Raw genomic sequence first — 12,287 nt, 5'->3', positions numbered from 1 at the left:
GTCAAAAAAAAACCTGAAGCACCCTGCATAACAGCACCATTGGGTGTACCTATACCAGATGGACGCTGTTCAAGTATGCTGCTCATCACCACCTTCTAAAGGCTAATCAGCGATGAGCAACAAATGCTAGCCTTTCCACGCATCACATGAAATATAAAAATTACACCCCAAGGTATATCTGTCTCCACTCGTTCTTTAAAACTGTACATTTTAGTTTATATTTCCTCTTCATTCTTCCTACTTCACAGTTCTTTACATTAAATTTCATCTGCCATATATGTCAGCACATTTCATCAGTCTATGCCCTCCTGATGTACATTACTAGCCACTTTTCTGCTTAGTACAATTCTTTATTTCATGTCATCTGCAAAATTTGAAATAATGCCCTTGGATATCCAAGCGCAGCTAACTAATAAAGGTCAAAAAGAGCAATAGTCCCAATACTAACCCTGTGCAATCGTGAAGAATGTATACTTCCCTCTAGATTGAAAAATAACTATTCATTATTACTCTGCTTCCAGTCCTTTAGCTAATTTTTTTTAATCTACACTGCTCCTGTCCCTTTAGACCCAGAGGCTTGTTAACAAAATTAAAGCCAATTATGTAATATTTCGTCAAACATCTTTTGAAAGTCTATATTGTATAATGTCAATCACACTACCTGCATCAACTTTCTGTTAATTCAAAGGACTATCACAAACACTTAAGTAGTTTAGTAGTAGAATTTCTTGGTTATTTCTGGTTAACAAAGCTGTTCACTGTTTGCATAAATCATTTTGAGTTGAGGAAGTTTTACTTTTTTGAAAACCTCCATAAGCTTAGTTAGCAGGGAAGGCTGTAATCTTGTATGGTTAAACAAATCTCATCTAACAGGGTTATAACTTTAAAATTACAACAGAGACTTCCACCAGCTACCAAAGTGGTGACTCTACTTACATGATAGCATGTTGCTTATCAAGGCTGAATGCAGATTTTGCATCTGAGAATGCTGCAAATATGACAGTAAAGTAGTGGGCAGCAGAGAAATTGGCTGGATAACCATAAAGAGGAAGAACTTAAAAGGTCAGTTGGTCTCAAAAGTAGAAAAGTTAGCCAGTCAGGTTGGGTTGAATCCTAGGTAACAGAAGTAGTGGTGGAGATAACAGAAACTTTGGCCTCCAACTTGCTTAGATAGACAAGAGGAATGGGGAGGGTTGCAAATGTTACATCCCTTTTAAAAAAAGGAGGTAAAACTGTCAACTGGAAGCCAATCAACCCAAAGTCAGTAACAGGGAAACTTTGAAAAAAAAAATAAGGCAAAATTAATTCTCACTTCGTAAAATATGGGTTAATAAACGTTAGCCAACACAAATTTGTTAAAAACCACTTGTTTGACTAGCTTTAAGTTATTTGTTAAAGTAACATAGGGCTTTGATGAAGGTTCCTGTTGAATACGTGAACTTTCAAAAGGCATTTGATAAAGTACTCATCAGCAAAATTGAAGCCATGGGACTAAAGGAGCAGTGGCTACATGGATACAAGGTTAGGCAAGGACAGTTGAGGTGAGCACGCCGTTTTTTCAAACTGGAGGGTCAGCATTGGAAACATTTCTCCATTTGTCACGCAATCAGGGCTTGGATTTTAAAAAATTCTTTCATGGGTGCAAGCATCACTGACAATGCCAACATTTGTTGCCCCTCCCTAATTGCCCTTGAGAAGTGGTGTTGAGTCACCTTCTTGAACTAAGTGGCTTGCTGGGCCATTTCAGAGGGCAGTTAAGAGTCAACCACATTGATGAGAGTCCGGAGTCACATGTAGGCCAGGTCAGGTAAGTTCAGCAGGTTTCCTTCCCTGGAGGACAATAGGGAACCAGATGCGCTTTTATGACAAGCAATAGCAGCTTTATAATCACCATGACTGAGACTAGTTTTCAATGCCAGATTATTAATAAATTTAAGTTAAAGTCCACTAGCTGCCATGGTATGACTTGAACCATGGTCCCCAGAGAATTAGCCTGGGTCTCTGAATTACCACTATGCCAATATCTACCCATAGGGCACAATTTCAAAGTTTGCAACTGACACAAGACTGAAATGTAGCTAAATGAGAACAGTCGAAGACTTCATGAGATATGTTAACAGACTGGTGGAATCAGCACACACATGGCAGATGAAATTTAACAGAGAAGGGTGGAGTGATTCATTTTGGTAGAAAGAATGAGGAGGCAATAAACTTTAAAGACTGTGAAATATCAGAGACATGGCAGTACACACAAGTGTTTGAAGGTGGCAGGAAAAGTTAGGAAGGCTGTTAAAAAGGTATATGGGATTCTTGGTTTTATAGAGAGACAGAGCAAAGAAGTTATGCCATGCCTTTATTAAAATGTCAGGTTTCAGCTAGAGTTCTGGGCACCACACTCTAGGATATCTAACAAAGCTTTAGAGGTGGCAGAGGAAATTTACCTAGAATGGTGCCAGGTATATAAGACTTCTTATATGGAAACTAGGGAAGATGCGGTTGCTCTCCTTAGAGCAAAGAAGGTTATTAGGAGATTTGATAGAAACGTTCAAAATCATTTAGGTTCTGGCAGAATAACGAAAAATAAAACAATTTCCAGTGGCAGGAGCGTTTGTAACCAGAAGAGACAGATTTTGGGTAATTGGCAATTTATGATTTTTTTTTTCCTGAAAGGATGGTGGAATCAATTTACAATAACTTTGAAGTGGGAATTGGATAAATGCTTGAAGGGGAAAAATCTGCAGTGGTATGGGGAGGGAGCAGGGGAGTGGGACTAAATGAATTGCTCTTTCAAAGAGCCAGCAAAGACAAAATGGGCCAAAAGGCCTTATGTCATTACGCTATGATCCTAGGTGTCTATTTTCCTAAAATTACAGTACTTTAAAGGGTATGTGAACAATTTGAAAATAAAAAGGATTCAGGTCTCCAGCCTTAAACATTAATGCATCCTACTCACCACATCATCTTCATAGCCACCTGCAAGCACGAGGGAATATGCTCCATCATTACTTCGACCATGAATTCCTGCCACATGTGGCCTGTGAACCCCCGATTCACTAACCTTCAAATAGAGGAATCAAATTAAATGATCAATGACAAAATGTCCATAGCAGAGCAGACAGAGGGATGAATGTAAATCTAACCAATTTCTTACCCACAATTTAACATAGTAAACCCCTACCCGGGGCGAGGCTAGCGATCTGTTCCTGAGCTCTACCAATACCATTCTGAAGTACACGTGAAACGCAGTCTCTGCTTAGTACTGTTAAAAATCAGATTCTTCTCTCAGTGCATTACCCTAAGTTCCAGTTTGCTAACATCTCACACACCGTACAACATATTAATAGAATATAGCTAAGCCAACTAGATGAAACATTCCCTTGCAGTGATTAGACAGTTGTGTCTAGTGAAATAGGGCACATCAGAGGCATCCTGCAGGATAATGGCTACCCCGATCAGGTCATTTTGCGCTGCATATGATGCAAGCTCATGAACGGGCCCACGGCCGTCACTTTCGGCCCTTGAAAAGTGCTCCAGTCTGGAAGGACAAGGTATTTCAAACAATTTAAGCAACAGGTGAAACTAATTGTTTCACGCTGCTACTACACAGTAGCAACATAAGTGATATTTGTCACTAACAGGATGTTGCCATCAAGCCAAAAAGACATTCTGCCTATCACACAAATGAGAAATGTAATATATGAATTTCAGTGCCAGTGTGATGCTAGCTATGTAGGCTGTACATCCCAAAGACTGGCGGATCATATCAAACAGCATGCCCCAGCCACTGTTCACAACAAGCAGGGTACAGACCATACCCAGCCAGCCGGTGCTTGCAAAACTCGAAACAGTGCCCAACGTTAGATGTGATTCTGCTAAATAATGCTCAGTGTGCTAAAAATTACGCTGACAACCATTTAAGATAGTCAGTCAGGCTCGCAGTGTGGCGCATTTGCAGGTGCCAGAAGCTACTTATATTAATATACAGGGCCCTTCTCTTTACAGCCAGAACATATACATACATTGCGCCTGTTTCCGCTGAACAAAATAAGCGACAGTCATTCACTGACTCATTCCTCAGGGCAATGTCTTGACTAATCAGGGTCAAGCTGCCTGGTTTAAATTTCAAACAATGACTGGCAATTAACTCAGTCACCATCAGTGATGCATTCTCCATGGCAGCACCATTTGCCAACCAATCAGCACTCTCTTCATATACAGTATAAATTGTTGATTTCCCCTTATATTGGTATTCTTGCAAGTATATTGATGAGGATAAGCTGAAAAGCTTAGACATGTCTCTTTTTTCAGCAAGACAGTGTCGTTAAAGCTGGATTTGAATCAGTCTAATTCATAGAAAATTTAAGGAAGCAATACGGCCCTTCTGCCCATACGATTGATGAAAAGTTACTCAGCCCAACCACCTTCCTTCAGGTGTGGTGTGTAGGTCAAGGCTCTTCAAGTAGACATCCAAGTACATTTTATATGTGGTGTGAGTTTCTGCCTCTACTTCCTCTTCAGGCAGTGTTCTAGGTCCCTACCATCTTCTGAGTTAAAATAATGTTTCCTCACCTTCCCTCTGATCCTTCTACCAAATATTTAAAATTCATGCCCCCTAGCTTTTGAGCACTCTAAGATAAATAGCTCATTCCTATTTATTTTATCTAGGTCCCTCATAATTTAATATATCAGAATTAAGTCACCCCTCAACCTCCTCTGTTTCAAGAAAATAACCACAGCCTATCCAATCTTTCCTCAGTTAAAATTTTCCAATCCTGGTTAACATTCTCGTAAATCTCCTCAGCAACCTCTCCAGTGCAATTACATCTTTCCTTGAATGTGATGACCAGAACGGTACATAGTGCTTAAGCAAGTGCTGCACATGGTTCTAGCATAACTTAAAATAAAAACACAAAATGCTACAAATACTCCTCAGATCAAGCAGCATCTGTGGAGAGAAATGGAAGTAATGTTCATCAGTCTGCTACGTGGGACCTCGTCAAAAGCCTGGCTAAAATCCACATAGATACGGGCCTGTATTCCTTTTCTACAGTGCATTAAATGTAGAAACATCCACCTTTTGCATGCATTAATGATAGTGGTATAGCGGCTGTACATCTCAAAATGGCTTGCATTATGTACCAAGTAAAGGACAGTATAATACAAATTCCCTAAAGGTGGTCTCACCATGAGTGCTACATTTAGCTGTAGCATTACTGCCTAACATATTACCAACTTTCTTAAGAACTTAGGTGTTCTACAAAATCAATTTTAGAGCAAGAAGCCTGCAAGCAATCTTAGGTATTTCGATCTTTATGCCACATTGAGGTCAGCGTTCAAAGGTGTGTGCTAATCAGTTTGTAATGGTAGGCTTTGTAATTACACAAGAGACACAGGCAGAAACAAGCTCCAAACCCATTCCAGTATAGTATCTACATTCATAGACTTCCATAGAGGTTGCTGGATAGTAATGAGGAGCTAAAATCGAACATTTCCCCTCTCTGATCAGACTGACTTTAGTTAACCCATTCCAGATCTATGTGGATCAAGTGCACACTTAGGCATCGGGGAACCAAAAAATAGCAAAATTATGAAATGTGCAATTTTAAAAGCCACAACAATTATTTCCACCCCACCCAACTCTCATACTGGCAATGCAAGGTCTAATAACAAGGTCATTAATGATCTTTCCACAGGAGTATAAACAGCTGCTGCTCAGCAAGAGAAACACATTGTTGATTTTTATCCTTTCATTTAGGAGAAAAAAATAAGTAGAGCTATTAGTGTCAAATAAATTGGCTAAAACGTGCATTAATTCCAGCCTATTTCATCTAACCAAAACTGCAAATGGAGAGCAAGCATACCTGGACTCTGAATTTCCACTGAGTGCCCACAGGAACACCAGGAATAGGCCCATAATGGTTAGAGGGGACAATTGTGCATTCTTTTGTGCGACCTACACATGCCATGCCCTGGAATAAACCATTAAAAAAATGAACGTAGTTGACAATAAGTAACCAGAAGCATTCTACCCTTCCTAATATATAGAAGGGCTACAAGGGCATAAGAAAACACTGACCACAGATTTACTGGGTGTAGTATACAGCTGAGGAGATGTACAGACATTACACGAAACACAATAATTAGAATCGAGCTACTTAATAGGCATGCCTACGTGTACCAATATTACAGTAGCTATTAAAATGTCTCCTCTAGTTTTTAAGTTTTACTATGGAGGGTAAATTGGAGAGTAGCATTGTCAACTTCATGTTTTTAAGAACACCACTTCCTAGAGAAATTTACAGTACCAGTAAAGAAAAATTATTATGGGTTAGTCGCAATAAATTTATCTATTAAACTACAACACCGAAATCTCACTTGCAACTTTAGACACCAGACTTAGTTGCAGAAATATCCAGAGAATGGTTTACTTCCGTTCCATTTCTGCCTGCTTTAAAACTGAAACAAACAGTTGAAATATAGTTGCTTCAAACTTCTGGCCCCACCTCCAGCGACTTAAAATTAACTCACCTTGCCCCAGTCTCTCTGGCAGGCAGAGTTAGCAGAAGCCATCTTAGCTTTCTTTTTACTCTCTTTCAGTTTCTCACCAGCTAGCACCACTTCATTAGCATCATTTTTGCAGAGAGGACAATACCTGTGAACAGGCCCCCACAACAAACATTATGAGTTGGCTAACCAGGTTAGTCTGTAACAAAGCTTCAAAATCATGACAAAAAAAAACAAATTAGCTTTCATCGGGGCAGTGGAAAAAAGATGGAAATGGTTAGAAACCAGGCACTCAAACTCTCAAAACAGCAACTTGTTTCTATAGTGTTCTTGTTTGATATTCAATAGCATGTTTTCCACCTTGATCTAGACCTTGTTCTTTGTCCTGTATGATTGTCTCAATACAATGTTCATATCTATCTACTTGGCTGATAGGTTTAAAAAAAACAGTGCCTTTCAGAGGGGACAGAAATACTTTTATACCAAATATGGGTTTCTTCCATTTAAGCAGAAAAAAACTTGACAATTAGAGCAATAGCAGTTCCTTCATCAAAATGATGGAGACTGCAAGGCAGATTTATAGCTTTAATACTGCACAAAACTGAACATTAAAGAAACAAAGGGTAATGTAGAACTGCATTCTTAAAAGCTGTGCCCTATAACCTTTGGGTTATTCTCAGGATCTTAATGGTTTGGCTTGCAAGTTAAGGAAATAGCAAATAATATAAATAAATACATCTTAATTAAGTCAGAAATGCATTAATTGCTAAGCTTTGCAAATAATTACTTCCTGGTCAAATGCAAGACAATTTTTAGTCAAGCAATGTTCAGCAAGCACGTTATTCATCGGTTACTTGAAGTGTGATGAGATTGTTGAACATATTCATCCATTGTTATTTATATTACAGGACTATTGCAAGAACCACCAGTTCTGTAATTGCCTTTGTTGCAATGCGAGTGAAATCCACCATGTTTAATTATACATATATAATTCTATGAAAGCCACAATGCAATCCTATTTTCTGGCTGACACGTTTCCCCCTGCCTGGAGAATGCTCACAGGCCAGCAGGCTGCAGCTAGGGATAAAAATGGCAGTTAACATTTACATCTCTATTCTGATGTTGCCTATTCCATAGGTACTGGAGAAAGATGCATTAAGTAGATTTCAGTACTGCCTCATTTACCTTAGTGCTAACAGTAAATGGCACTATTGGTAGCTCAGATGCTGGGACTAATAATCCCAAGACACGTGTTCAAATCCTACATGGCAGCTGGGAATTTAAGTAGTTAGTTAAATAGATCTGGAATAAAAAGCTAGCAACAGTAGTGGTAAACATGAAACTGCCAAAAAGGTCACTAATGTCCTTCAGGGAAGGAAATCTGCTGTCCTTATCCTGTCTGGCCCATAGGCGAATCCAGACCTATAGCAATGTAGTTGACTCTTAAAAGCCACCCGAAATTGCCTAGCAAGCCACTCAGTTGTACCAAACTGCTCACCATATTAACTGCAACCATTCAAAAAGGTGGTTCACCATCACCACTTTCAAAAGCAACAAATGCTAACCATGCAAGTCATGCTCACATCTGTGAATGAATAATAATTTATAAAGCGCCTTTAACAAAATAAAATATTCCAAGGCTCCACACAAGCTTTATAAAACAAAATGACACCAAGCTATATAAGGTGATATTAAGTCAGAGGTAGGCTTTAAGACATGTCTCAAAGGAGAAAGAAGGGAGAGAGGCAGTGGTGTCACTTGAGCTTAGGGCCTAGGCAACTGCAGGTGTGGCCACCAATGATGGAGCGATTAAAATTGAGAGGGGCCAGAATAAGAGGAACACGTATCTCAAGAGTTGTGGGACTGGAGGACGTTACAGATAAAGGGAGGGACAAGGTCATGGAAGGAACTGAAAACAAGGTTAAGAATGTTAAAAATCAAGACACTGCATGATGGGGAACCACTGTAAGCCATCGTGCATAGGGGTGATAGGTGAACAGGACTTGGTGCAAGTTAAAACATGGACAGTAAAGTTTAAATGGCCTCAAGTTGACAGAGGGTTGAATGTGGGAAATAGTCAGAAGTGCATTAGAATAATCAAGTCTGGAAGTATCAAAGGCATGAATAAGGGTTTCTGCTATTGAGCAGAGACAGGGATGAAGTTGGGCAATGTTAGAGGAGAAAAAAGTAGTCTTAGTGATGGGACGAATGTGATCGGAAAACCATTAGAAGAGACACCAAGTTTGTGAACATACTGGTTTAATCTCAGACTGTTACTATGGCGAGGGATGGAGTCAATAACCCAGGAACAAAGTTTAAGATGGGAACTGAAAACAATGGTTTCCAGTACTGGATGTCAGATAAGCCTTTTGATAATTTAGCAAAGGTACAAGAGCCATGAGAGGTAGTGGTGAGGTAGAGACGGGTGTCATCACATACATGTGTTTAAGTTAATAGTGTGCTTCCGAATGATGTCGCCTAAGGGTAGCATGCAGGCAAGAAAGAGAAGGCTGCCAAGGATAGCTCCTTGTGAGGCACCAGAGAAAACATCATGGAAGCAGGAAGAGAATCAATTGCAAGTGATATTCTGGATACAATTACATAATGGAACCAGGTAACAGCAGGCCCACCCAACTGGGCGACAATAGAGAGGCATTGGATGAGGATGGTGCGGCTAACCACGTCAAAGGCTGAAGAGGCAAGGGCAGAAACCTTACTGGAAGGATTCAAGTATGGAGTTTGGAGAATGATGGGCATGGATTTGGGAGGCAGCAACATGTTCAAGGACTTTGTTGAAGAAAAGATAGCAAGGACATCGGGGTAAAGGGTGAGTCTTTTGAGGAGAGGGGCAATGATGGCAGATTTCAAAGGAAAGTTTGACAACACCTGAAGAGAGAGAGAACCGTTAAAAATATCAGCTAACATTAGGATCAGGAGCTGAAGTTAGATGGTCAGCAGTGGAATTAGGATCCAGGGAGAAGAAGATGGGTCTCATGGGAAAGCTGAACTCAGAGGTTGCATGAGGACAGATAGGAGAGAAACTAGAAAAAGGTGTGTATTCGGGTCAGGGTCGGGGGGGGCATTAGATGAAGTTGGCCATGAGGAAGGGAAGAATGTGGCAGAGGCATCAGATTGGATAGTCTCAACCATAGTGACAAAGAAGCCCATGAGCGCCTCGCAGTTATTAGAAAAAGTCCATGAATTAATTTAGCCAAGTACTCTTTACAGCACTGTTTATGGGACTTTACAGGGTGCAAAATGGCTATCAAATTTGTTTAAGTAACAGTGACTGCATCCTATTAAGCACTTGGATCTAGTCTATGATATGATAATTTTATGAAGTCAATAGATAAAGTACTGCTCTTTAGTTATAACAGAAATGCTATTCAAGGAGTGGGAGTTACTTCTTCATTACCCTGTCCACAGGTAGGAAATTAACTTCCTCTCAAAGATAAAATTGTTTTGTAATCATGTTCAGATACAATCAGGTACACAACCTACAGCATGTGGAGTATCAAGGCTAAGGAAACAAATCATGAGCAATGCTCTGCCGCATACTCAGTTGTGAGCCATGTGAGGTACTAACGATGCATGGAGTGAATAAGCTTTATAAAGCTTATTCAACACATTAATAAACTTCTGAACTTTTACTAATGTTCTTTTCCTTCTTAGCAGAAACAAAAAAGGCATATGAGCAGAGGTCAACATACCAGTCTTCAACTTCTGGTATGCCAGTGAGAGGAGGGTTGAGGCAGTACGTATGATAGGCCATATCACACTCATCACACAGCAGTTGCTTCTCTGGGTCACCCTTTCCACCACATATGTGACAGGCACACTGTTTACAGTCCTTGTTAGGGTTATCTTTGCAATGCTTGCATTCAGGTCCATTCTGCCCTACAGCCAAAAAATATAAATACACAAAACTGTAATCTAATATATAGTATTGACATTCAACACCACTAAGATTACTAGGGAAGCAAACAAGTCAGCAAAATGCAACAGCACTATTAATTTTTCCCTCCTCTTGACCTTCTGGGGTGTCCCCAACTATAACAACATGGTTCATGTTCAAATGCACTTTCTGGTGAGGTAAAGCAGCTAGCTTACACTTGACAATTTTACACTGAGATAGGCAATTCATTGTACAACAGCAGACATAAACCAGTATCCTACCAAAATAGTTCAGCTCACTCCAAAAAGCTACCACATTACACGGCTGTTTGGAATAACAAGGGGATTTGGTCTCAGTACAAATGCTGGCCTAATATTCATTAAAATAGAACAAGTAAACTGAGTACAATTTATAAGTTATAACTTTAATCAAAAGACCCTTTGACATGCTCAAGATTCAGTCTATCTCATTAGCTATTTCAATTAAGTGGGGTAGGGTAGCAGTCATGGTACAAGACTAGGAATTCAGATGTCATAAATGCGAATCCCACTGCAGCAAAATATGAAAAGAAATTGAATAAATATGGTAGTTTAGGGTCAGCACCACACACAAAAATAAAAGCAAGGTTCTCATGAAAATCCAACTGTTTCAGGTTCACCAGCCTGATTGAATACGTATTCAATCTGGTATCAGTGGTTTGACAGTATGAAGTGGCAGAACAGAAATACCCACAATCTGAAAAACACATTCTGAAAAGCAAAATGCAGATAAATGAATGATACACAAAAAGATGTATTTCACAAACAGGAAAAGAGCTACATCTACTTGTGCCCACACAACATAGAAAGATTTTTTATGGTATTGTATCTCTAATAGATCCACAAACTTGTGCTTTCTATTAGCTACAATTTTTTTATTTATTGAACCAACCAACATCTTCTCACTGAATCATGAACTATAACCCATATAAACAGTAGTGCCAAACCCAAACTAAGATATATTAGAAGAACACCCATCCTTCTTATCAATTCAAAAACACAGGGAATTCGTGTCTGACATACCACCAATTCTCAAAAACCTTACTTTTCAAGGGACTTTCAGATCCATTAATTCCAACACTTCCCGGTTCCTCAATCTTGTAGACTTCATCAACCAGTGAAATTCTGCAATCATTCAAAGAGTCACCAGCATCCCTGAGAGAAAAACAAAATGACTATTTCAAAAAGTATCAAAGACCAAGTAGTCTGGCTACCATCTGCTATCAGCTGGATTCCAGCATACATTCACAGGATACACGGATGAGAGAAATGAAACATTGACACTATAACAGCGCAAACATTTTTCTGCAAGGTTACAGTAAAGAGCATTCTAAAGTTTTAGTTAACGTTAACAAATGTCCAATGATGTTCCTTATTATTATAAAATACTACTTTCTGATGTGCCATAAGGGTACGATGTGTTGTGTCTGCTATGGGCAAAACCTGTCAGATTTGTAATTATGCATCCTCTAGTGGAATAAAATGCTGTATTCAAAGTTCATAAAAACATCGACAGCATCGAGATTGGGCAGTGCAACATCTTTTATCAGGCTTCCCAATTCCAAATCCTCTTTCATAAAGACCATTTAATAGATATTGGCCTTGTCAAACATATGAGTGTAATTTTTAAAACTCTTTCACAAGTGATTGTTCCACTGAATGTTGAATGAATGTGGACAAGGGCATGGAGATTGCGGCAGTAGCCAAAGATGATAGCTCTGGTCTTACATATCTCAAATTTACTTAAATAGCTCCCAACACATTTTATTTTAAAAGCAAACAGGAAAGTCTATTCAAATCAGATCACTGAACCGAAAAACCCAACCCATTTGAAAAGTCAAAATAATTCA

At 39.3% G+C, this 12,287-nt stretch overlaps 1 protein-coding gene across 1 annotated transcript in view; it reads right to left on the bottom strand.

Moving 5' to 3' along the window:
- uhrf1 (ubiquitin-like with PHD and ring finger domains 1) overlaps positions 1-12,287 on the bottom strand; it is a 47,830-nt gene that overhangs the window by 18,012 nt on the left and 17,531 nt on the right. The window contains exons 5-9 of the mRNA XM_041205407.1: positions 11,483-11,592; positions 10,215-10,401; positions 6,529-6,652; positions 5,862-5,969; positions 2,954-3,058 (exon numbers count right to left, since the gene is read on the bottom strand). Coding sequence (XP_041061341.1) covers positions 2,954-3,058; positions 5,862-5,969; positions 6,529-6,652; positions 10,215-10,401; positions 11,483-11,592 — 634 coding nt within the window. The remainder of the gene's footprint in view (positions 1-2,953; positions 3,059-5,861; positions 5,970-6,528; positions 6,653-10,214; positions 10,402-11,482; positions 11,593-12,287) is intronic.

This window comes from Carcharodon carcharias, chromosome 14 (assembly GCF_017639515.1).
Source record: "Carcharodon carcharias isolate sCarCar2 chromosome 14, sCarCar2.pri, whole genome shotgun sequence".
Taxonomy (NCBI): Eukaryota; Metazoa; Chordata; class Chondrichthyes; order Lamniformes; family Lamnidae; genus Carcharodon; species Carcharodon carcharias.
The sequence above is the reverse complement of the archived record's forward strand: the minus strand, read 5'-3'. Positions and strand labels throughout refer to the sequence as shown.